Source organism: Rhinatrema bivittatum, chromosome 9 (genome assembly GCF_901001135.1).
Source record: "Rhinatrema bivittatum chromosome 9, aRhiBiv1.1, whole genome shotgun sequence".
In the NCBI taxonomy this organism is placed as follows: domain Eukaryota; kingdom Metazoa; phylum Chordata; class Amphibia; order Gymnophiona; family Rhinatrematidae; genus Rhinatrema; species Rhinatrema bivittatum.
In genome coordinates this window covers 180,326,158-180,352,991 of record NC_042623.1, presented here as the reverse complement: position 1 = coordinate 180,352,991, position 26,834 = coordinate 180,326,158, and the positions used below count along the sequence as shown (strand labels likewise).

Sequence of the window (26,834 nt, the reverse complement as noted above, 5' to 3'; positions counted from 1 at the left end):
TTCTTACCCCTCTGGATCTTTAGAGGCATATTTCCACATTCCCATCAGATTAGAACATCACTTCCTGTGGTTCGCAGTTGTAGGACACCACATTCAGTTTCAGGTGCTGTCCTTGGTCTGGTCATCACTCCCAGAACCTGTTCCAAAGTAATGTTGGTAGTTACGGTAGGGTTGAGAGAGAATGAACTCCTAATACACCCATATTTGGATGATTGGCTGATTAGCACCAAGTCGCTGGAAGAGAGCTGCCTGGTGATTTTTCCCTGTTGCAGGAGCTCAGCTGGGTGGCAAACCTAGCCAGGAGCAGTCACTGGAATTACCTGGGGGTTCAGTTCGACCCAAAGTAGGCCAAGGTATTCCTGCCGTAAGCTTGAATTCAGAAGTTGCTAGCTCAACTCCTAAACACACTGTGCCCAGCCACGTGGCTATGGCAGCAACCCTAAAAATGGTACCATGGGTGAGTGTGCATATGCATCCTCTTCAGCCCTTCCTGTTGTCTTGGTGGAATCCGCAGTCTTAGGACTATTCAATTGACTTCTGCCAGTGGATGTTTTCTCCCAGCTGCAGAGGTGATTGCAGGCGGATCACTATGGAAGTGATTTCCACTATCCCCTCTGGACTGGCTAGTCCTGACAATGGATGAGAGCCTCCTTAGTTGAGGAGTTCACTGGCAGAAGCTGACTGTGCAAGGGCACTGGAGTGCATAGTTTTTCTGGAACATCAATCACCTGGAGGCCAGGGCGGTCCCAATGGCATTTTTACAGTTCAGCTACAGGGTCGCCCAGTCCACACAGTGTTGGGCAATGCAACGACTGTGGCTTAAATCAATCTGCAGGGAGGTACCAAGAGCCAGCAAATGTCGTAGGAAATCATCTTATGGAATGGGCAGAGGTGCATCTCCAGATCTCAGCCTCATACATTGCAGGCTAAGACAATGTAGGAGCAGACTTTCTCAGCAGGGAGAGTCTGGACCCAGGAGAGTGGGTGTTGTCAGATGAGTTTCAGCTGATTCAAGATCACAGGGGTCTCCTGTTGGTGATTTTTGTACACTGCATAAATTTTGCAATTCTTCAGCTGCAGAAGAGATCTGAGGTCATTGGGGAGTGGCCAGAAGACATGTTGCTGTATACCTTTCCTCCATGGCCTATGTTGGGCAGATTGAGTTGCAGGATCGAATGCCACAGAAGGATGGAGCTCTTATTTGGTCCAGATGGACCCAGAAGACCACGGTATGCAGGTCTGCAGATGTCCCTGTTGGATTTGCCTCTTCAACTTCCAGCGCACAGGGGCCTGTCCTTCGTAAAGATCTGACTCTATTTTGTCTTGTGGTATGGCCCTTGACAGGTTTTGCCTCCTGAAATGGGGATACTCTGTGGCAATGATCTCCTCTGCCTTGCTAAGAGCTAGAAAGTTCTCCACTTTCATGGCCTATGTGCAGATTTGGAGAGTGTGTGAGGATCGTGGTACTCTTCCTTGTTCGGTCAAGAAACTGTTCACTTTGGAAATTTTGCAAGATGGCTTAAAGGCTCGGCCCTTTATTCCTTAAGGGTAGAAGTAACTGTTCTGTCCTGTTTTTTTTTTTTTTTTTTGTTTTTGATTAAGGGAGAGTTTTTTTTTTCACGGGGGGGGTTGGATGTTCATTTTGGATGCGCTAATCCCTTCATAAGGGGGTTGTGGACACGCATCCAGGCGCAGGTTAAACAGTGTGCTCGGCTGAGCGTGCTATATTGGATCGGCCTGTAAGTTTGCGGTTTAAGAGGAAGATTGTGGATTTTTACCTGAGTTTTTTATATTTTTAACCTACCTGGGGGCCTGGGCTCCATCCTGCCTGGGATGGGTCGAGGACTCCACTGCTTTGTTCTTCTCACAAGGTGCAGAGTGGTTGTCCTGGGAGTATTTCGGCTTTTGGCTTAGTAGGAGCCTTGCTGGACACCTGGGCCTTTCCTAGATTCAGTGATTGGGAAATAGGGTTGCAAACTGGCTCCAGATTTTCAGGGCAGGTTGATCCAGTCCTGGTTTTACTCCCCTGCATGCAAGTGCTTATAGTCTTGCTTTACTTAGGGAATGCAATAGGGAAATCAGAATAATGGGAATGATTAGAAGGGGAATTATTAGAAAGGGAATGGTGACTAAAACGGAAAATGTCATAATGCCTCTGTATCGCTCCATGGTGAGACCGCATCTTGAATACTGTGTACAATTCTGGTCGCCGCATCTCAAAAAAGATATAATTGCGATGGAGAAGGTACAGAGAAGGGCTACCAAAATGATAAGGGGAATGGGACAGCTCCCCTATGAGGAAAGACTAAAGAGGTTAGGACTTTTCAGCTTGGAGAAGAGACGGCTGAGGGGAGATATGATAGAGGTGTTTAAAATCATGAGAGGTCTAGAACGGGTAGATGTGAATCGGTTATTTACTCTTTCGGATAATAGAAAGACTAGGGGGCACTCCATGAAGTTAGCATGGGGCACATTTAAAACTAATCGGAGAAAGTTCTTTTTTACTCAATGCACAATTAAACTCTGGAATTTGTTGCCAGAGGATGTGGTTAATGCAACTAGTATAGCTGTGTTTAAAAAAGGATTGTATAAGTTCTTGGAGGAGAAGTCCATTACCTGCTATTAAGTTCACCTAGAGAATAGCCACTGCCATTAGCAATGGTAACATGGAATAGACTTAGTTTTTGGGTACTTGCCAGGTTCTTATGGCCTGGATTGGCCACTGTTGGAAACAGGATGCTGGCCTAGATGGACCCTTGGTCTGACCCAGTATGGCATTTTCTTATGTTCTTATGTTTCTGGGGTCCTGTTAATGGTGGATCCTTGTTGGCTAATTCTGATGTCTGTTTTTTTGAAAAGAGTGCGACGTCTTCATTATCCTTTGTTTCTGGATGCAAAGGAGGATGAAGACAGGGAGAGCCAGTCTCATGGGCTACCATAGCTTGGTGGATTTAGGAGGTAGTCATGACCATGTATGTGGATGCTGGGAAGCCGTTACCTAGTCGGGTTCAGGCCCATTCCACTTGAACTCGGGCAGTGTCATGGGCAGAAGTTATATCGTCTCCTGTAGACATTTGCCAAGCTGCATTGTGATCCTCCTTACACACCTTTCCAGGTATTATCGTCTGGATATTTAAGCCTGGGAGGACGCAGTCTTTGGCCCATGGGCATTCCCCCTGCCCTGTTCGGGAGTAGCTTGGTTACATCTCACTTGTTCTGGGTTCATCTGACTGGATGCTAAGAAATGAGAAATTACTACTTACCTGACTTCCTTTCTTTAGGACAGTCAGATGAATCCAGCTTCCCTCCCTTGGCTGCCATATGATTACATAATGATTCTCCTGTGAAGCCTACATGTTACAGGTCTTACTGGTGTTACTCCAGTCCCTAGACTAGTGTAACATTTTTGTCAGAGCTCAACGTTGCCTGTTGGCTGAGTATTGCAATGGTTGTCTGTTTTTCATCAAGTCGTTTGCTAGTTTGTCCACAGAAGCTTTTGAAGAGAATACTGGCAGGCTGATGTAACTGCACAGATGTATATACTGTGACATCTGTTTGCTGTCTCCATCTGCTGGTAGGATGCATAACCCACTTGTTCTGGATTCATCTGACTGTCCTAAAAAGGAAATCATCAGGTAAGTAGTAATTTCTCAGGAGGTAGCATGATGCTATATGGTATGGAAACTCTGCATCAGGCTAGATGATAGAAAAGGTCAGGCTAGTTGCTGCATGCAATATTCATTGCTAACCGGAGCTTCCTCAGCAAGTGCAGTAGAATTCTGGAGCAGCTTTGCATGCACAAGCTGGAGGGAATATAGACAATTTTATGCTGCTGGTGACACATGTAAGCTTTATTTTCATCATTCTGATTTGGTATCATTCAATGAGTGAGTAGATATGTATTTTAAAGTAGCTGGTCTGGTTTAGTTTGCCACCAAAACACAATATTTAATTGCCATGAGCTATATATTTAGTCTTAAAGGATGATGAATGATACTTTCTCATTTCAGGACTCATCTAAGTATCATGGGAAGGGAAGCCTGAATGTTCACCATGATTGGAGGCTTATTCATTTATAATCACAAGGGGGAGGTTTTGATCTCTCGGGTGTACAGAGATGACATTGGGTGAGTACTGCAGCTGAATCTGATTGCACTACTGCGATGTGGCTCGACACCTGAGTCATATAGGCAGATTCCAGCATTCCCGTGTGCGTGAGCGCGCATGCGATATTGTGCTGCTTAGGAAAGGAGCCTGTAATGTGCATCAAAACTACCTTGTTTAACTTGCTGTAGCAATTATACAAAAGCTAGTGTTTTAAAGAAGGCTGCCTCATGCGTGCTTGCATTCCCATTGCTCTTAGTTGCCTGGCAGCTTTGCTGTTGGTTCTGTATTACATTTAGCACCTTTTGAATGCAATAACATTGATATAATTTATACAAATGATTGATGACAGATATTTATCATAGCATATATCCAGAGCTTTTTATTGGTGATTAAAGTACAGCTTTAGGCTGTCCCAGAATCTTAGTGGCAAATGCTGTTCTATTGCTATGCAGATGATCTGAATTAGTCCTGCTGCTGACTTTTGTTCCCTGGACTTGCTGCAAAGATTAATCTGTGGGAAGGGAGTCTTGGCTATCACTAGGCAGCACCAAATGGTCAGACGAGGTTCCAGAGGGAGTCATGGTTTGTTGCCTCTGGCTGAGGCATGATGGGGGAAACCCCCCAGACAGTTGAATGCTCATGGTGCCGGATCCTTAGCCCTAGTTCTTATTGAGCTGGTAGTTGAAAGGACTAGAGGGAAGCTTGCTTTAGTATAAAGACAGCTTCTGTTCTGTTCTTTGACATGTTCAGATTTAGGTTGAACAATATATAAATTCAGAATATTGTGAAGTAAATGGACTAGAGCACTTTTCCAACCCTTATCTCTTGGCTGCTGCTAGTAGCACACTGCCTTTTATTCATGAAACCTTTTTTGATCTTTGGCTGTACAAAGGTCTCTGAGTGCAGGAAGTTTTAGTGCTGCATTGGTCATATGTATGTACCCAGATTTTTCTTAGGATTTCATTGAGCAGTTGCCATAGTGTCTACCATATAAACTACATTTTACCTGTGATACTTTATTTTTTGAGGGTGCAGAGTTCTTCTCTGGCAATGGTAAATTTGCTTCTCCAAAAAAGAGAATGTTTGCTTCCTGAAATAGCAGTAGATATATTTTAGGTTATTCAGTTGCCAAATTTTCTACATAGTGTTGCATGTGAAGGTGAAATTGTCTGTTGACAAGTAATGCAGAAAACTAGCCATGATGTGGGTGACTACATCCAGCAGCAACAAACTCATCTCTCCTTGCTGGTAGAGCTTTTAGCTCTGAGCATGTGTGGGAAATTCCATACAGGCCTTGCCTCATGAACCACCTCTGTCTTAGAGAACATATCTGTGCTGTGCTCAATCTTTTTTTATTTTTTGTAAATTCTTAAGATTGTTTCTCTTCAAAAGTTGGTTTGCTGACTTAACAGCACTTTTCACTGCTACCACAAAAATGTTTTAAAATACTTGTTGCCTGAAGATATCTAACAAAAAGGAAGCCACAGTAAGTGGATTCAAGAACTGTATTTGTGGCAAAGTAATGTCCAAAACAGATGGATGCAAACTCTGCTACTTTCAGCTGGGACCGGACCATGACCTGGACAACTGCTATAATTGTGGATGGATGTCACCCAAATATAACATGCCAGAGTTCATAAAATGGAAGAACTGCATAAATCTTTTAAAAGTTGGTCTCTATCTCCTGCAATATTGCATTATCTGCCTCCCTGGAAAGAGTTGAGCGGGAGCTCCTCCCAAAAACTCCTTTTGGCAAGGCAGGTTGAAACACTAGGGTCAAGTAGTTTAGTCATGAAAGAAAGTGATGGCACTCTGGAGCAACCAGCATCAAAAAGCACCAGGTCTCATCTATTCCAGTGCATGGATGAGACCTAAATTTCAAGTGCAGCCAAAGCTTTTAAAGCCTCTGTACCGTTGACACACACAATCTACGGCATACTCTTGAGCCCCAGATCATTGAGAATTGCACCACGTCAAACTGCTGACACAGCTCTATGTAGTGAGTCCAAGATCAGGAGCAGAGGGGGACGTACTACTTCAACCCCCTCCAGTCACCGAAGCCCTTAAACCAGGGGGGTTAGCAGAAGGCGTATGTGTGTTCTGATACCTCCCATCTGATAAATCCCATGTGTTTTCTGATACCGCTTAATTGGCCTTCAACTTGAGCAAGGGCCTATTCTAGTCTCAGATATTCCACTGTCCATACCAGGTCAGAGGATGTCAGCCACTCAACCAAATAGAGCTGTGAAATTTTGTTTTTCTCTGAGAAGGTGCTTTCTATCCTTTCCTTTTCAGTATTGCCAGCATGTTCCCACGGGAGGAAGTCACAGTATCCCCAGTCTGGGCGAATACACATTGGAACACTGCTTGAAGGTGATTCTTTACCTTATTCACTTGCAGCAGAGCCTATCCATTCAAGCTATATGTACCAGGTCTATTTCCCCTCAGAGGGGAGCCCCTTTCCCTCCATCCCAAGTCACAATCTTTATCATTAGTGTTCAAACACCCTTTAGTTTGGTAGAGGGATCAATGGGAATTCCGTCTGACCTAACAGCCTCCAGAACCTTCCTGTCCTCTGGAAGACCCTTTTTGCTCAAAATATTTGGAAAAGTTAAGAAAAATGGTTGGGATAAACTTGCACAAAGATAAAGATCTTGTGCAGAGGTCTTTGACTCCTTCAAATTTTGGACACGCCAGCAGCTATCCCAGTTTACAGTATCCAACAGCTACAGATGACACTGGGGAAAAACCAATCTTCTGTGCCTCAGTGTGAAGAAAATTGGACTTCAAATACAGTGCAGAAATACCTGAGATTTAGATTCCCTTTACTTCATCAATCTTTTGCCTAATCTGCCCTGAAAAGAACCAAAAAAGCAAGAATTTAATTCCAGTACACTACTAGGGAAGGATTCCAGGTTGCTTGATATTTTTGGGAAGACTTTCAGAACTCCATGCTAAGTGCATGGATTTCGTCTCAATTCCTCGTGGTGGAACACTAGAAAGGATTTCAGCTTTTGTGTATATAGTCTTTCTTCAACCTACTGACGACTGAAATTATCCACAGCTGTTTCAAGATGCTGAGGAATTCATCTATGAATCTTTTGATACTATATCGCATACCTCAACTGCTTCGGAGGCATAGTGCATGGCTTAATTGAGAAACTGTTGCACAGATTAAAAAGCAAAATGTAGCTGCTCAAGTTCTGTTGAGGGACTGGACTATCTTCAAGGTACAGCTCCTATGCTAATAAGATGCTATTCTTCCAGAAACGCCCCTTTCTTGTTTCAGATACCAGCTCCCGCTTGTTGACAATATGAAACTATCTGTGTAAGAAAAACACAGTAAGTTTAGTTTAAGCCTGGACCTAGATTTTGATTGCTCTCAAGTCCCTCAACCACAATACCCGGGGGGTGGGGGGGGAGAGAATCCAGACTTTTTGGGAGGAGTGGCTCAAAGACCACTGGCTCCTCAACATCATGGTATCTGGATAATATTAGCATTTCTCCCAGCTACCATCTTATCTTCATTGCTTGGCATTCAGTCTGGAGCAGCCTCACTTGACACAGCTGTCTAGAAGTGCCATTGCTTTTTCAGCACAGGGCAATAGAGCTGGTCCTGCACTCCAGCATTCTCAGGGCTTCTACTCATGCTTCCTCATCACCTCAAATCTGGGGGATTGAGACCCATTCTGGAACTGAGAAACCTGAGCAAGCGTCTGCTCCAAGAAATTCAAAACTAATTTCTTCAACACGATTCTTCCCTACATCTAGAAGGGAATGAAAGGATGTTCATGCTTGATCTAAAAGATACATTCATCCCACCCCTGGAATTCTTTGCTTCAGGGTGGTCTCTTCCCATTATCAGTACAAAGTACTCCACTTCGGACAGTTACCAGTTCCAATGGTCTTCGCCAAGTGTGTGGCTGTAGTAGCATTGCACATATGTCAGGGAATCCAAATTTTCCCATAGCTAGATCGGTTAGTCATGGCCAACTCCCCAGGAGGGTATGTTAATTCAGCTTCTAAAGAACTTAGGTTTGCTGGTGAATTTAGAGGTTGAATTTGGTGCCAACCCAGCAATTAATATTTTATTGGAGGAGGGCTAAATTCTCTGCAAGTGAGAGCTTTTCTTTTGTCTAAACAGGCAAACATGCAGACCATTAGTTTACAAGCTATTGAATTCACAATACTCGACAGGCAGAGCAGTTCTGGTTGTCTTAGGTCATATGGCATTTATTCGTGTAGTTCCATTAACCACATTCGCCTTCTGCAGTGGGGGTCTCTGCTGTTAGTTGGTCCCATTAACTCAATCCTTGACAACCAGAATATGTTTCAAGGAACATGAAACAGAAGTTACACTGGTGGCTAAACCCTTGCATTCAAGAAGCTTCAAGCTGTTTGCACACACAAGTAACAGCAACAGATTTATTTTAAAACATTTATTACCTGCCCTTCCTACTTCCAGGGTAGGGTACAATAAAACACAAATAGTTAATTCACTGGTATGTCTTTTTTTTTTTTTTTTTAACATGTAGATATTTATTTATATAGAACACTACAAAAGGTTGGGCACCATACTTTTTGAACCTAAGGGATTTGGTCTCATAAAGCATTTTCAGATTAACCTACTAGATTTGAGAGCATTTGGGACACTGACTTTCTTGCACCTTTTCCAAGGAAAAGCATTCTAATTCAAGTGGACAATCAAGTGGTCGTGTTCTTTGTGAACAAGCATGGAGGCACAGGGTCATCGACTCTCTGATAATGTAGAAATATTGAAAACAACCAGTACAAAGACAGATCCCTGTGGCATGCTGCTGCTAATGTCCTCAGAACTCCATTTACCACTACCTGTTGCTTCCCACTCAACTAGTTTCTAATCCAGTTAGTTACTTTGAGGCCTTCCAGAATCAGAGTTGCCTACATCTGGCTTATGCTAAGAAAATGCTGATCTTGTAAGTTGTCTGTGTCAGAGGGCATACTGAAATTAAGTACACTATATATTGCTCTGGTCACTCAACTTAAAATAAATTAATTAGATATTTTCAGACAAAAAGCTTATGGTAAACCATACTCACTTAGATCTTGTGATCCATTTGATTCCAATAACTGCACTTTCTTCTGTTAGTAATAATTCCATTAATTTACTCACCACATAGGTTGGACTAACTGGCTTCATGTTCTTAGCCCCCTCTTCACTTTTGTGAATTGGAACCACGTCTGCCTGTTTCTAGTCCTCCTAGAACTCTAAAGAAGCATTGAAAGGTCTGCTGGGAACTTCTCAAAGTTCCTCAGTGCTATTGGATGTATCCCAGCTGGCCCCATTGCTTTATATATTGATTTTAGCTAGCTAAGTCTTCTGGAAACTTCTAGGTTTATCTCTTCCATTCCTGTCTTTTAGTGGTTCCTCTCCTGACCTTCAGTTAACACTGAACAGGAACACGAAGAGCAATTCCACTTTCTTCTCACTAGCCTCTACGTATTCCTCCCTTTCACCAGAATCCTATGATGTTCATTTTGCACTTCCTTCTAAAGTCTTGTCCCTCCTGCCTCTATTTTACTTTTTGCTAATTTTTTTCTTCTCTTTGCATCTTCTCTTGACTACTTTGCCAGCTTCTTAGGCTTTCCAGATATGGTCACTTATCTTTTCTGTGAGCTTTTTTTTTAACTTTTTCAACTACTTAAATCCACAGTGACTTATGTATTTTTCTAGAAAAAAGTAAGTTGCTCTTCCCTGTACGTACCCAGATCAGTCCAGAACCTGGGTTCATCTCCCCCTATCAGGAGATGGAGACAGAGAAAAAAAAACCCTCACTGACACCGTATCTAGGCAGTATTTCTCTGTCTCCAGCAGGTGGCAGAGGCTGTTAATCCTGCAATTCCTCAGTTGACTAATTTTTTTTCAGCTAATGTTTTTTCTTTTGAGCCTTCCTCCCCGGGGGTTTCTTTTATTTATTTATTTTTTTAGAATCCTTAGGGTTCTTCCCTGTCCGGTTGAGGCTGCCAAGCCGGGTGTTGGTACCCTTGTGTGTGCTTGGTCTGGGTGCCCGTGAGGTGTAAATCTGGTTGTCCAGATCCCTCCCTTCACGAGGCCGCTGAGGAGGCTGCAGGCTCTTTACAATACACTTTTGTACAAGAATGTTTTGGCTATTTTTGCCTGTTTTTCAGGGCAGGTTGTTAATTTTTAACTAAAGCTAATTTAAAAACAAAACAAAAACCTGTTTGCACTGGAGCACTGTTCTACAGGCGAGTGACTGCCTCTCCTTAGGAGCTTTTTGTGGGGCTCTGGCTGTTTGGGGGACATTTTCTTCTGTCGTGGCGAGTACCTTCAGAGAGAGGATTTTAATTTTATCATTACCTTATGACTTGCGGCAGGGCATGCCGTTCATGCGGCTCTGATTCTTCCTGGCTTAATAGGTCGGGGTTATGCGCTAACTGTGCCGGCAGTGGGAAGGGTTCATCTGTGGCTCCTTCTCACGCTAAATAGCATCAGGTATCATTGTCTTTTGGACCTGCTGCAACTTCTTTTTATACCTCACCCGGCCGGTGCAGGAACAGCAGCCATTTTGGATTTTGATGCGTCAGTTTCCGTGTTGGGTGGGGGAGGGTACTCTGTCTCCGTTCCAGGTTGGTGAACGGGCAGGGAGGGCTAGGAGAGAAGTTCTGGTTTGCCTGTTTCAACTAGACCATGCTGGTTTTGGTGCAGGGAGGCTTTTCTCCACAGACTGTTTTTTTTTGTTTCATGATGCCTATATGGCCTGACACAGCCGCAGATTCCATCAGTCCAGCCCACTGAGGGTCCTTCGGGGGGGGGGGGAAGGGGGGTCCCCAGGAGGTCTCCTATGCCCAGTAATAGGGTTCCCTCAGCACAGGGCTTGATTTTTCACCTGCAGGGTGATGCAGCTGGAGCGGTTGATCCAGAGGATGCTATCATAGCTCCTGGTGGTACTGGTTCAGGGTCTGGCCAAGCTCCCCTGGTGGCTCCGGTTATTCCGGCTACCGATAATGCAGGTCAAGGGGATGACCTGGTCTCTTTTTTTATTCATGAGGCAGAGGATCCTAAGGTGGTCCACCTTTTTAAAAATGCAGAGCTGGAGGTTTTGCTTCCCTTGGCTTACCAGGTTCTTGGGGTTAAAATGCCTCGCGAGGACCTGGTAATAGGTGCCATCCGAGATCCTCCAACTTCTTTCCTTTACCACAAGTCGGTTAGGAAGTTAGTAGAAGAGGAATGGGGGACTCCTGATTCTGGTTTAAAGGGTGGCAGAGCCATGGGGAAACTTTACCCTCTACCAGAACAGGATTTAGAATTGTTTTTTTCTCTCCCGAAAGTAGATGCAGTGGTGTAAGTTCTTGTTTGGCGGGTATCTAGAGCAGCTGATCCAGTCTCTTGGAGACAAAGTCCTCAGGGTACCTAAGGGTAAGAGATTTTTTTCAATCAAGGTCTCTTTGTCGGTCTGACAGAAGATTGCAGCCTACCCGTGGTATGCCAGGACCACAGAGACAATATTTTTCATGGGGTCAAGCATTGGGACAATTCTTGCGTGGAGCCAGAAGATCCTTTAGGGGATCGACAGGAGGTAAGTCTCTACCCAATGATGACAGGCTGGTCCACTCTGTCGTTCCTATTATAGGAGGTCACTTATTGCACTCTTACGACGAGTGGGCCAAGATCACTCAGGACCAGTGGGTTCTCAATGTGATGGTAAACAGTTACGTTTTAGAATTTACTTGTCCCGTATGGAAACTTTTTTTTCTAATTTCCCCATGCAACTATCTGGTCAAGCGGGCAGCGGTACAACTGACTCTAGACCAATTATGTTGGTTAAGTGTGGTAGTACCAGTTCCCAGAGCAGACCTCCGTCAGGGGAGATACTCCATTTATTTTCTGGTCCCCAAAAAGGAGGGCTCATTTCGGCCGATACTCGATTTAAAGAAGGTTAATGCAGAACTCAAGGTGCCATGCTTCAGTATGGAAACCCTTAGGTCATTCATAGCGGCTGTACGCAAAGGAGAATTCCTGGCTTCCTTGGATCTCATGGAGGCTTATCTACATATTCCCATCCATCAGGACTCTGTCTTTCTCCACGTCATGATTCTAGGTCAACATTTTCAGTTTCAGGCTCTTCAGTTTGGTCTCGCCACAGCTCCGCGGACTTTCACCAATGTGGTGGTGGTGGTGGCAGCTTTCCTTCGACAGGAGGGTGTTCTAGTTCACCCATATTTGGATGATTGGTTGATCAGAGCCAAGTCAGTCTCTATGCCACAAGTCAGTTCATAGAGTTCTTGAAGTCCTACAGACCCTAGGTGGGGTAGTGAATCACAAGTCAGTTATCACCAATACAAACTTTGGAGTATTTAGGAGCTCTGTTCGATACTCTTATAGGCAGTCTTTCTCTCTCAAGATTGAATTTTGAAACGTCACACCCAGATCCGTTGGTTTTTGCAGTTGCTGGTACACAAGGTCTGGGACTACTTACAGGTACTTGGCTCGATGGCCTCCACGCTGGACTTGGTTCCCTGGGCATTTTCCCATATGAGATCACTAAAGACTGTATTCTTGTCCCACTGGAAGCCAGTATCGAAAGAACATCATATCCGCTTACCTATCAAGGGTTTGCCGAGACAATCCGTCCTGATATGGTATTTAACCATGAAGGTCGGTATAGAAAAATGTTAAATAAAATAAATAAATAAAATGGTGGCTTCAGACTTCCAATCTGTCGGGGAGTGGACCTCTTAAGTTCCTGATTTGGATGGTGGTTACTACCGATGCCAGTCTCTCTGGATGGGGAGCAGCTTCAGTCTCCTTCGGTTCAGGGATCCTGGTCCACAAGACAGTCTGCATGGTCTATCAACAGTCTAGAGACCAGCGCGGTTCGCTTGGCCTTGAAGGAGTTTCTGCCATTACTACGGAATCCAAGTTGTCTGACAATGCAACAATAGTAGCATATATAAATTGGCAGGGTGGAACCAAAAGCAAGGCAGTGGCTCTAGAGGTGCAGAGGTTGGGCGGAATGACATCTAGAGATTAGCAGCATCCCACATCGCAGGAGCAGAGAATGTTCAGGTGTCGCACACACTTGGATCCAAATGAGTGGAAACTATCAGACAGCCATGCAATTAATTCGAGATCGTTGGTCTACCTCACATCGACCTTATGGCGACCTCTTGGAAGGCCAAGGCCTTCCGATTTTTCAGTCGCCGAAGGGGTTGGCGCTCTGGTTCTACCATGTTTTTCCTCCCTGGCTGCTCGTGGGAAAGGTTCTACGTCGCATAGAAAAGCATTGTGGAGAGGTGATTTTGGTGGCTCCGGAGTGGCCTTGGCGTCTGTGGTTTGTGGATCTGGTCAACCTGGCAGTGGATGGCCCGCTTCGATTCGGCCATCTGACAAGTCGTCTTCGACAGGGTCCTATATTTTTTTAACCAGGTTGCTCACTTTTGTCTAGTGGCATAGCTTTTGAGAGGAGGCGTTTGAAAAGGAAAGGTTACCTGGACTCTGTAGTCACCACATTGTTACAGTCTAGAAGGAAGTCTAACTTCTCATGTTCGGGTATGGAAGATTGGGGAAACTTATTTTTCATTCAACACAAACTCTGGAATTTGTTGCCAGAGGATGTGTTGCAGTTAGTGTAGCTGTGTTTAAAAAAGGATTGGATAAGTTCTTGGAGAAGTCCATTACCTTCTGTTAATTAATTTGACTTAGAAAATATCCAGTGCTATTACTAGCAACAGTAGCATGGGATAGACTTAGTTTTTGGGTACTTGCCAGGTTCTTATGGCCTGGATTGGCCACTGTTGGAAACAGGATGCTGGGCTTGATGGACCCTTGGTCTGACCCAGCATGGCATATTCTTATGTTCTTAAGATTTGAGTCCTGGTGTTCCGTCAGGGGAATTTGCCCTCTTAGAGCCTTAATTCCTGCAATAATATTTCTTACAGGATGGCTTTACCAAGGACTTCTCTCAGTTCTCTTAAAGTGCAGGTAGCACTGGGCTCTCTCCAAGGCAAAATAGAAGGTTCCTCTATTTTGTGTCATCCAGACATGGTTCGTTTTCTTAGCGGTATGAATCTTCATCCTCCAGTTCAGAAATCTTGTCCGTCCTGGAACCTTAATCTAGTTCTTAAAGCTCTGTGTGAACCTCCCTTCGAGCTGCTCTGAAGGGCTATGTTAAAGGATTTGACACTTAAGGTAATTTTTCTCATCGCCATTTGTTCGGCTAGAAGAATTTGAGTTACAGGCGTTATCTTGTTGAGATTCTTTCCTTCAGATTTCGGAATCCAGAGTTTCTTTATAGACGGGTACCTTCCTTTTTACCAAAGGTGGCTTCAGCGTTCCATGTCAGTCAGAGGAACTTCTGGCATTTCCTAACTTACTGGCATCTGATCCTAATGCGAGGGAGCTCAAATGTCTAGATGTTCAGAGAGCTTTATTTCGTTACCTTGAGATTACCAATGACTTTAGGAGGTCTGATCACCTTTGTGTTGTGGAGTGGTCCTAAATAGAGGCTCCAAGGCTTCTAAAGCCTCTATTGCACAATGGTTGAAGGAGGCTATTTCTTCCACATGTATTACATGGGGTCGTCCAGTTCCGGAAGGCTTGTGTGCTCACTCCACACGTTCGCAAGCGGCCTCGTGGGCGGAATCTCAACTTTGTTTCCCCACAGGAAATTTGCAGAGCGGCAACTTGGAAGTCGCTGCATACTTTTGCAAGGCACTATGGCTTAGATGTCGGGGCTCCGGCAAACCCTTCCTTTGGCAAGAGTATTTTGCAAGCAGGACTCTCCAAGTCCCACCCTGGGTAAGGGCTTTGGTACATCCCAGGTGTCTGGACTGATCCGGGTACATACAGGGAAAGGAAAATTGGTTCTTAACCTGCTAATTTTCGTTCCTGTAGTACCACGGATCAGTCCAGAGCCTGCCCAATTAGAAGGGAGATATATTAACGGGAGAGTCGTCGGCTCAGCTGTAAGATTGTTCTGTGTTGCATTCCATGTTCTTAATTGCTGTTTAATAGTTCCATATTTTTTTTGCTATTATCTGCTTTGATATAGATACATACTGACGAGCTGCAGGTGGCATGGTTGCTCAGACACTGTATCAGTGAGGTGTTTTTTTCTGTCTCCATCTGCTGATAGGGGGAGATGAACCCAGGTGTCTGGACTGATCTGTGGTACTACAGGAACAAATATTAGCAGGTAAGAACCAATTTTCCTTTATCCATTTTTTAAAAGTTTTTCTAGAACCTGGGATTCTTGCCTTTTGAGCTATCACATGTACTCTTAATACTGTACCATATCGGGTGAGTCTCAAGGGTACACATCTAACAATGGTTGTGCTGCAGAATTCTGAATTCATTGCATCTTCTGCAAACTCCTAATTCTTTGTCAATATGACTGTCTAAGGTCATTTTGGTGCCAGAGGCAATTGTCCTTTCTGAATCCAAAAACAAGTTGTTCTACTCTGCAACTGATAAAAGAATATATCTTACCAACACATAAATGCTCAGAAGAAACAGACTACTGACTTTAAAGTACAAGAGACAAAATCGGTGACTGCTGCACTCAGGCAGTCTAAGGAGAGTCAGTCTTCTGCTTGCATGATGGGGGTGGGAAGCAAATGGAGGCACATGAGGACAGCTTTATGTGCAGGCAACAGCTGGTCCTACTCTAAATTTTTATAAATGAAAAAAATAAGTCTGCTGATCTGCAGCTCAGTGATTATAAGCAATACACACAGTAAATCCCAAATTATACACATGTTCACAATAGGTCAGACAATATACTCAGAAATAAGAAAAAAAACAGTTCATGAGCAGCAGATTGAGGAACTGCAGAAGGACTTTGTGAAATTATTTATAAACTTTGTATTCTGCCTTCTCCAGGCTTGTCACTAGATGGATTATAATCAGATTTATAACAAATACTCATTACGTTTGCATCACAGTTTAGAGTAGCATAGTGACAAACATGAAGGTAGGGTATATAGAGGTGTACAGATTGCAGTACATAGGTGTTTGTAATTGGTCATCTTGGATTACCATATAGTAGCAGTGAGTCTATTAGGAGGATTAGGGAGCCAGGATAGTGAATAGTGTATCGAAATCAGTTAGCCAGGCAGTGGATTAAGAGGTCTCATGGCTGAATCCAGGTAGCCAGTGATAGAAGGGAATCTGTCACTATCTGATGGCAAAATAGGCTTCATGTAGCACACCAGTGAAGAAGACAATCTTCCATTTGTATCACATCTGTGATGCCTGAATAGGAAAGCAAATTCTAGGTTTGTTACAGTGGGATGTGGTTTTTAAAGCTGTAGTGCAAAATCTGCGTAGCCCTGATAAAAGCAGCATGGCTCTTCAAAACTTAGCCGCCAATGAAAAGGTATCACCTATAAAATGTTTTATTTCATGCATTTATAAAATGATTAGATTTTTTAACTCCATTAAAACGGGGTATGCTGCATACTAACCGCAACTAGTGGTGACTTCCTAAATAAGAAATTAGTATAGTCACTTAGTGACGCACACATTCAATGATCCTTCTCAGTTACCCAAAGGTTTGGTGTAACTGTTACAGAAAAAAGTTTCTCCTCTTTAATGCAAAAGATTAAGGATTCTGCAAAATCAAATCCATTTGTCTATAGAAAGGAATAAAATAGATAATGGATGCCATCAAGGGTCTAAACCAGCTATTGCCTTTTGTGGTATCTTTTGCTTTTGAGCAGTGGTCCCCAAACATGTCCTGGAGGGCCACCAGCCAGTTGGGTTTTTGGGATATCCTCAATGAATATGCATGAGAGAATTTGCATGTTATGGAGGCAGTGCATGCAAATTTTCTCTCATGCATATTCATTGAGGATATCCCAAAAACCCGACTGGCTGGTGGCCCTCCAGGACAGGTTTTGGGACCACTGCTTTTGAGGTTTCACCTTTAATAGAAAGTTGAAGGCAGTTGAGGGGTGAGAGTTTAGGACGTGCCCAATCTTTAAGGGGTTGTTTGATAGCGCTTGAAAAGTTCATGTACTGATGGATGGAGGTGTTGCCCTCACCAGCTTGTTTATGCTCTAAGGCTTGTACATGGCACTTTTTTTTTTTTTTTAAACCTTGCACTTGGGTTGTGAACTATTGATTGGCATGCAGCAATCTTGGCTTCTTGCATGAGGATTCTGTCTAGGGAGCTTGCCTATCATTCTTTGCTGTGTGACTGCTCTCATATTTTCCTATTGGGGTGGGGGATGTATGTAAGCTGTACTCATGTGGCCTCTCCTGGTTTCTGTTCAATCATTGTGTTCTGTGTTTTATTTTTGTGGGATTTTTTTTGGGAGGGGGGGTCTCTGGTTTTTTTTTGTTTTGTTTTTCTAACCCTTTCTCTTGTTGCTGTCACTCCTCTTCCTCCTCGCTGGCACCATTTCTGTCCATCTCATCTCCTCATTGGCTGTGATAGCAATAGGTAAGATGCATGGCAACTACCGTATTGTCCACTACTGTGCAAACTGCTTAACTATACAAGCCTCATCTTATTTTCACATATTTATTCTGTTGTATTGCTATTGATGTTGTTGCTTGAGTTTTACACTATTTGACAGTCTTCAGTAAAGTTAGTGTATAGTAGCTACATTTTGGGATTCTGTGCTCTACAGGAGTAGAGCAAGAGAAACTGAAGGAAATAGCATGTTTTGGCCAATGGTGGCCGAAGTTTGCTGTCTTAAGAAATGTGTGTTCCCCCTTGAACTCATTACTGTGCTGATTAATTGACGCATGGTTATCAGTGAAAGAAGCCCAAGGAATGAAAAATAGAAACAGACTGCCATGCTCACTGACCAATTGCAGTCTTTGTGACAATCAGAATTAAGTACTAAAATTAACTGATATGACTAAACCATACCCCCATCGTTATTAATGTAAATAAGACTGTCTATGTAAACTCTTGTTATACCACCCTCCCACAGTTTTATACTTGTATTTCGTAGTGAAGGCCTGCGCCAGCTCCCACAGTTGTTAATGTAAATTGTTTTGATTTTTATGTAAACTGAAGTGAAGGCCTGCGCCAAACTTCGGTATATAAAAACATACAAACAAATAAAAGTATGTGAAGAAGAGGTCTGAAAGTGTTGCAGGGTTGGGAGTGGGGGAGAGTATACAGCTTTCACTATGCATCTAAGGATTATGTAGTTCAGAAGGCTTTCTGTCATAGGGGGCTAATCTTCCATTCTATTTGGGCTGAATGTCAGCTTCTGTACGCACTTGAAAGGAACATCAGAGCTAACATGTCCCAGTCTGTTCCTGGCTCTAGTGTAGATGTCATTAAGAGAAGGGGAGAGTATTAGTAAGTACCTGCCTTAAGGCACTGGTGGTGAATGTGTTGGAAAAGTAATTTAGGGGTCACAATGACTATACAGTGTGGGGTTTAACAGCATAATTAGCAAAGTGTGTACCAATATGTCAGTTATCTTTTTATGTAGCCGGTGCCAAAACCACATTCTGGCACAATGCTCCACTATAATCAAGGAGCTCTAGTTAAATCGGACTCCCTAGTAGTAAGGACAACCACAGTTCTGTATTGCCTCAATAGAAGAACTTTTTTTCATTGTTTTGTTCTCTTCTTTGGCAGGTGATAGTTTTAGGAGAGGGGGGGGGGGGGGGGGGGGGGTAATGACACTGAAATATTTTGAGTTGACTGCAGTCAGCAGGAAGAATTCTTGTCTCACTACAGCCAAGATGGGTGGTCTGGAGAGAAAAATTGCCATCTTTATAGGCTTAGATTCTCTTTCTGCTCTAGCTTGCCATCTGCTTTGATAGTACTGTATATCACTAAACCTTTTCACTACACAAGTGTTTGCAGAATTTTCTAGCTTATTTGAAGTCTCTAGTGTTTAGCAGCAGAGGATGGTTGATGTGCCTTGGCTGTTAAGGTATCTTTTGTAGCTGTGTTTTGTATGTGTGGTTTTCATTTTCAATTGGTGTATTAATATTGTCTCCTGTATGACTTCTATAAAACCTTTCTGTAGGCGGAATGCAGTGGACGCTTTCCGTGTCAATGTCATCCACGCCCGGCAACAGGTTCGTTCTCCTGTCACCAACATAGCACGTACCAGTTTCTTCCATGTCAAGCGTTCCAACATTTGGCTAGCTGCTGTCACCAAACAGAATGTCAATGCTGCAATGGTCTTTGAGTTCCTGTACAAGATGTGTGACGTAATGACTGCATACTTCGGGAAGATCAGTGAGGAGAACATCAAAAACAACTTTGTACTTATCTATGAGCTTCTGGATGGTGAGGACATGGGCCCCCCTCCCTCTCCCTGAATTCACAAACTGAGGGGTGGTAAGGCATGGGGGAGTCCCTTAATTGTAAGGAAGAATGGAATTGCTATCTGTAGAAGGGGGGGGGGGAATCTGGAAACCAGACTGGCTCCCAGTATGATGGGATATGTAGTGAGGTTAGTAAAATGACAAGCTGGCTTGCAACTGTAACCTTGGCATTGAAGCTTTTCTAGTGTGCAGGGTCTGGGTTATGCAGATAACCTGTAATTATAAAACCAATTTTGTGTTTATGGTGCTGAGCCTGGCTTATCTGACTGGGAATATTGTGGAAGTCGCATTTACAGCCCCGAGTGGAGGCTATTGGCTAAGCACAGAATACTATTTGTGAAAAAAAAGGAGTGACAAGTGTAACCTACTGTTTAAAGTACCTTAATTGAATGACGCTGCCATTTTGTTCTGGCAGACTCAGTATGGTTAAGTAGGCAGTATTGAATGTTAAGTGTTAGTGGGAATGCAAGCACTCACCTTGCATGGTCTGTTTGGCAGACTTGCACAGAAGATAGGGGGGCTGGATGATCAGGCAGCAGACACTAGTACTGGTGGCTGTTTGGTTTTGTAGTCTGAAATGGGAGGGGTGCTGGGTGTGAACTAAAGGGGAGATATTGCACTCTTCTGTCCAAGAAAGTAGTGTTCAAAAGAGAATCCAAATGGTTCTGCATAAAGTGAAATATTAGAAGCAGTCCATTATGTAGCTGGGATATATATTTCCAACATGCATAGGAATGACTGGCTAGACCAGATGAGCTGGTTGGTCTTTCTGCCGCCATCTGATACGTTGACACACCAGTACAAGGTGCATGCTGCATTTTGGCAGGAGTTATTCACCACCACAGCTGAGCTACATTGGGAGGGGAGTTATGATATGGTGGTGTAGCCCTCCCCTAGAGGACTATTCAGTTTAAACTGAAAGCCCAGTGAGGAGGAGGAAACAGTTCTTGCAAAAACGTTTGAATGGTGGGAAGACACTACTTCCAGATCAGCTTGATTCCTTCGGCAGTTTATAATTTTAACAACATTAATAAAAGTGGCCACTTAATGTTCATGAATGAAAAAGCTGAGTGTGAAAAGGAGGTATAATGGCACAGAAGTAAATGTGCAGGAATGATTTTTAGGGTCCCACTTTCTTCCTCAGGGCTGCCTGCTGAATATGTTCATATCCAGAATAGATTTTCATTATAGATATTCATGGCTAAAACAAAATGTAGATAAAATTGATGATTTTCAGTTCTATCAGTGATCTTTGACTTGAGAGTTCCTGGAATAAATATCACTAAGATAAAGCTTCCATCAGTGTTTGTGCTGAGGCTACCAAGCTTATTTAGGATGGGAAAAAATGAGACACAAATTCCCCTGGTTTTAATGTATCAAAAGAATGTAAATCCTTCAAGTATCAATATTTGTAGGGCCACACTCATACAGCCTAGCAGTACAAACCTGTAATTGGGATCTAGGTTTTACAGTGGACCCTTGACTTACAAACTCAACTCATTCCAGAGGGCTGCTTGTAAGTCAAGCTGGTTAAGTCAAGACTACTTTTTCCATAAGAAATAATGGAAATACCCATCATGCATTCCGAACCTCCCAAAGCACCCCCTTACCTAACATTTTCATAATAAAAAGGGTTGTTAATGTGCGTAATTACCAGAAACACCAATAATTTTCCTAGTGTATGCACCCAACAAGTTATAAAATGTGCCTAGTCTAGCAGAAGAACCAATTTCATACTGTGCTGACCATTCAAGTTGACATCTTTGGCTTGGGGGGAGGATGAAATGGAAGGTGGTTATTATTGGGAAGGAGAGTCCCCTTCCATAAGAACACCTGGAATCTGGCTCTCTGGTGTCCTTTCTCTCCCTGGGGAGAGTCTGAAGCTCACTAGGCCCTGCTACTTGATAGCAATTAGCAAAATTAATCACTGCTTTGATGCTTACAAACGCTTCTATGGCATCTCGGGTCTTTGTTTACAACTGCACCAGGGTTCTTATTGCCAACAACAGACAAAGGTGATGTTCTGCAGGGAGAAGAAATAAAAAATGGTGTAGAACAAAAAAAACCACTGCCCCCACACGCAGTTCCCCCTCCCAGCATACTCATTCCTCCCCTCCTGATACTGCACCTTGCCAGCTGAGTGCTGTGCCGGGTCTGCCCATGTGCACCTGAGATGGACAGGCCTCATTGGCTGGCTGGTGCTGCTGTTGCCAATCACTGTAGAAGTCCTGCCCACCAAGACCAAAAAACATGATTGGCAGTAAAAAAAAAAACAAAAAACCCGACCAATTACAAGCAATCGATGAATAAACAAAACAAAAAACACACTAGCGGCATTCGGGTTGTAACTCGAAATTGAACAACTTGGTCGTAACCCAAGTTGTTCATAGGTCAAGCCGGTTGTAACTCAAGGGTCCACTGTATTTTCATGAGACTTTAAACCCCCCCCCCCCCCAAAAAAAAATTATTTTATTTATTTGAGGTCTTTATATACCGCCATTCGTTTAGTAACATCATGTCGGTTAACATTCAACAAAATTTTAGCAGCAGCGCTGGAACAGATAGAAATTAGCGGCAGTGCTTTACAATTAATATTCAACTTAAGAAAGGTCATTAGGAGATTATAACAAAGAAAAGATAGAGCAGGGAATGCAAACAGGGATGGGGAGGGAGAGGAAAAATGAAAAGGTAGAAATAAGATGATTACATTAAAATTAATACATAGGATAAATACATTAAATACATTAGGTACAATAGATTACTAGGCGTCAAACTTTATGGGCCTAGATCTTGATTCCAGCTTATAGAATGGTATTGATAGGCTCTATGAATGGCGATCCTACAAATATTTCAAGGATTTACATATTGTATAATATATTCTTTTCATAGATTAAACCCGGAGAATTATTTTTCTCAATCATTTTTTCAGGTTGGTCTTGATTACTTAGAGCAATTTGTATGAAAAATTTGAATTGGCCTATACCAGCTTAAATGCCGAAATATGAAACCTATTTAGACTCTTGTAAACATTTTGGTAATTCAACAATTTGACCAGTTTCAATCAAATTATTTGGGCCTTCATTGAAGAGCTGGGAAGGAGGTCCTGCAGATGCACCGGTAAGTGCAGTGTTTACATAGCTGGGCATGAGGGGTAAATGTGGTGCCCATGTTGCAGCTGGAAGGGATGGGACGTTCCCTGGCTGCACAGGTAGGTATAGCTGGGAAGGAGCAGAGGAGTTTATGAAATTGTGCCGCTTTCTCTCTCTTGTACTGGACAGCCATCTGCAAATAGATGCAACTTCCCTGCAAAAACATAAGCGCTTGCCGACTCTCCGTTCACTACTTTGCTGTAATTTTTTTTAGGTTTGATTTTTATTACATCTTCATGAGAGAATCAAAACCTAAAGAAAGTGCTGCACAGATAGATTCTTCTTCTGTGTTTGGACATCCATTTTCTTTTGTTCACTTGCTCATGTTTTGTTCTGGCTCTTCTCGGTTATCACCTTCCCTCCCTTTGCACACCACTTGCCATGTGCAGAACAATTTTTTTTTTCTTTGCCAGCTGAACTGTAAAATAGTTGGAAGATTGGTGTGCATTGCCCAGGAATCTCTCTAGAGTGAGGACCTGAGGGGAGGGAGAGTGCTGATCCTAGCTGTGCTTTGCATCAGCTCACACACAGTTTTAATACTATGCCTCTTGCCTTCAGATGTGGACATGTTGTCTGCATTAGTTACAAGGTTTTGTACTCTGAGATAACAGCATGTCTATTTCTGTGAGATGTTATCATACTTTATTCTGACTAAATCATTGGAAGCAGCAAGACTTGTATCCTCACGGGGTTTGGAAGAGATGTTCTCTTCTTGGTTGTCTCCCCTCCCCCTTTTTCTCTTGACAAGATCTGAAGCAGGTTTGAAGCTCCCTATAAACATTGAGGAATTGGTGATTGCCAGCCAAGCTTTAATTTGAAAATGTGGTGCCCTGTACTTGGGCCAAAGACCAAATAGTACAGTCACCAAACAAAGATCTGATAACAGTGTTGCCCAGAGCAACTAGACAGTGGGGGAGTCGGGAGTGCTGAGATGCCAGGGTGTGGCATCGGCAGCAACCAAAAGTTAGTCTTTGTGCAGTTCCTTGTGACCTTACCTGAGAGTGTTTAGTTCCAGAGACATGAACAGCTTGGAGGCAGCCTAGAGGAAGGCTCAGAATGGAGCCATGTGTGCTTCTCAGGACCTATGAGATGAGGCACTAAATACATACCTGGATCTGGCTCTGGGGTGGGGTAGCAGTCCATTTCAAATATGAGGTATTTTAATGCACAAAATGCCAGAGGGGATTTTTACTGAGGTTCAAGAATAAAAGCTAGAAGCGGTTAGAAATAAGAGGGATCCATTTCTTCACATGGAACAGCTTCTTGGTAAGGGGCAAAGTATCTCTCCATTCAGGAAGGCATATGAGGGTAGAGCAGACTTTGTTGGGTTTGTTTTTTGTAGTAGGTACGGAGACTAAATAGCCCTAGCATTTTTAATCTGTTTTTTGCTTGTGTCCAGCATTGTTGCCTCAGATGTTTGTCTGTCTTGTAGAAATCCTGGACTTTGGTTACCCTCAAAACTCTGAGACTGGAGCACTGAAAACCTTCATCACTCAACAGGGAATCAAGAGCCAGGTAAAAATGAGTGAGATGTGCAGTGCATCCTTGCTTCCAACTAGAACATGAGGGGAGCAAGGTGCCAGAGTTTAAAAAAAAAAATCATTGTAAGAAGATGTAAAGAATTAATTTGAACACTCCTCCCTCCCCCCATAAACAAAACAGTTTGAAACTTTTTATCGGAACTTCTGTAGCTGGACTAAGTGATAACTCACCATGGCAAATTGACTCGCTTCTTCCTACCAAACGTATTTATACTTTTTTGCATATTCATCCTTGTGGGGAAAAAGTTAAGTTCCCTGTCTTATGAGATCTGAATTGCATGCTCTTTCAAGAACTAGCAAGCTTAATTTTACTTTGTATGCAGTTGGGAGTACCCGAAGCTGCTTCAGTTGATCTATTTTGCTTTGGTTTTCTGAAGGCATTTCCCATTTCTCCTACCAAATACTTCAGACATGAGTAGACTGTGGGCTTGCAATATCAGATCTTGGATTTCGGTGCCAAGTATCAGATCCTGTAGTGTAGAGAGATTCCATTTTGAGAGAGAGCTGATCCGTCCACTGAGTTCTTTCAGTTGGGGTTGCTGTACTTGGACAATCTCCTGATAAGTGTATGCCAAAAACAATACTCATATTTCAGATAGGTGGACCCAGAACCAGTGGGTTATGCACCTCTACAAGCAGATCTCACTGTATATAAACCCTTCCACAGACATCAGCCCACCAGTATTCTCCATCTCCAGCAGATGGTGGACGTGCATCTCCATACTGGGTATTGCCTTAGTCCTTATTTTTTTTTTTTATTATAAAAGGAGAAAAGAAAAGCTTATTGCCCCACTCTCTTGTGGTGATAGCTTATGATCCCTCTGTCGAGTTTCCTGAGGTGACTTTCAGATGAGTGCCTTGGTCCAGTAGCTGTTTTTTTGCTGGCATGAACTTAGCTGTAAAAAAAAACAAACCAAAAAAACTGAGGCAAGTGGATGCACGAAGCTGAGCAAGGCAGTAGAGATATGTTCCCCCACCCAAGAGCTGGAGACAGATTCAGTATTCAGCTGGGATGGGCTGAGTTCAGATAAGAATATTAAAAAAAAAAATTAAAGGGTAGTCTATTTTAGGGGTTCTTCTCCCCTCTGGCTCGCGCCGATCTGATGTCCGTTTCCGCCTCCGGGGTGGCTTGGGCAGGTTAAGTAGCCTTCTGGGCTACGCTCTGCTCTCACTGAGTGGACTATCATCCCTGTAGAAGGGGGAGAGGCATTGAAGGATGCACAAGATAGATGAAATGAGGCCATCCTTGAGCAGACTGAAGCAATGGCAATGAATTTTCAGATAGCTTCTTGTTGCTCCCTGGTGGCTCGCTCTTATTTACTTCTCTCTCAGGAAGTCTATGAATCTGGTGTGAATTCCAGAGCAGTAATGGAACCAGCATCCACCTTTTTGGTGGATGTGGGCTGCAACCTGGTCTGCACTTTAGCTAGAGGGTTGTCTTTGGTAATAGCGGCCAGGCATCTGCTATGGCTCAGGAATTGGTCAGCTGATACAACTTCAAAATCAAATCTTATGGAATTGCCCTTTAAGGGATCACTCTTGTGCGTGAGCTTAAAAAAAAATGGCCCAGTAAGTGGGGTGAGGCCCAAATTCCTCTGTTATCAGAGGATAAGAAGCGGACATCATGGTCCTTCGGCACAAGACGTTGTGCCAGATGTTTGCTTCTGATCCTACAGAGGAGCAGCTTCCCAGAGGATTCTGCCTTTAGGTAGGTCTCAGTCATTACTCTGGTAATGGTGCCCCCCAAGCCTCTCAATGAAGGTGTGCCGAACAGGAGATAGGGGGGGTCACACTTCTTCTTTTTTTTTTTTTTTTTAAATCCGAGATGGGTCAAGATCACATCAGATCAGTGGGTTCTGGAGGTGTTAAGAGATAGATACGCTCTGGAGTTTCTCAGATGTCTTCATGGTGTTTCCCTACAACTCTCCATAGAAAGAAACAGCAAGTGGAGTGTTCTCAAGGCTCCTCAGCCTGCAAGCTGTAGTTCTTAGGTGCCCAGGTCTCAAGAAAATACGGGCCAATATTCAGTTTATTTAGTTGTGCCCAAGAAGGACTCCTTTTGCCCCATCCTAGATCTCAAGGGAGTCAACAGTCATTTGCAGGTGACTTGTTTTCGTATGGAAATCTTATGCTCAGTAATGATGGTACATGATGGTACAGTCAGTTTGACATCCCTGGATTTTCGGAGGCGTACCTTCTTATTCGCATCTGACTGGAGCATTGACATCTTGTTTTACTGTTTTGAGTTGACATCAGTTTCAAGTGATGCCTTTTGGGTTGGCCACCGTGCTCAGAACCTTTTCCAAAGTTATGGTGGTGGTTGCAGCAGTGAGAGGCTAGCATTCTGGTTTACCCATATGTAGACGACTAGCTGATTTGAGCCAAGAGTTTGAAAGAGCCTTCAGGTCTCACCCAAGGTGATCTCCTCCTTGCTACAGGAACTAGAATGGGTGGTGAACTTGGTTACAAGCAATCTACAGCTATCCCAGACACTGGAGTATTTTAGTGTTAGACACAAAGCAAGACGGGGTGTTCCTGCCAGAGGGCCACATTTAGAAGCTGTTGATGCAGGTGTGACTATTGATAAATGGTATGCCTGACAGTATGGTCTTATCTACAGGTGTTTGGGCTGATGGCGGCAACCCTAGAGGTGGTTCCATGGACAAGGGCGCATATGGGCCCTCTTCAGCACACACTGCTGGCTTGTTGGAGCCCACAGTTTCAAGATTA

General features: G+C 43.4%; 1 protein-coding gene across 6 annotated transcripts in view; it reads left to right on the top strand.

The window, feature by feature from the left end:
- The window catches only part of AP2M1 (adaptor related protein complex 2 subunit mu 1), a 124,650-nt gene that overhangs the window by 30,958 nt on the left and 66,858 nt on the right, over window positions 1-26,834 (top strand). For 3 of the 6 annotated variants that reach the window (XM_029615115.1, XM_029615111.1, XM_029615112.1), the window contains exons 2-5: window positions 4,011-4,127; window positions 17,547-17,552; window positions 19,111-19,376; window positions 23,996-24,078. In XM_029615115.1, the coding sequence (XP_029470975.1) occupies window positions 4,045-4,127; window positions 17,547-17,552; window positions 19,111-19,376; window positions 23,996-24,078 (438 nt within the window). In that variant the 5' untranslated portion in view covers window positions 4,011-4,044. The remainder of the gene's footprint in view (window positions 1-4,010; window positions 4,128-17,546; window positions 17,553-19,110; window positions 19,377-23,995; window positions 24,079-26,834) is intronic. The other 3 variants (XM_029615116.1, XM_029615113.1, XM_029615114.1) reach the window with 1 other exon arrangement.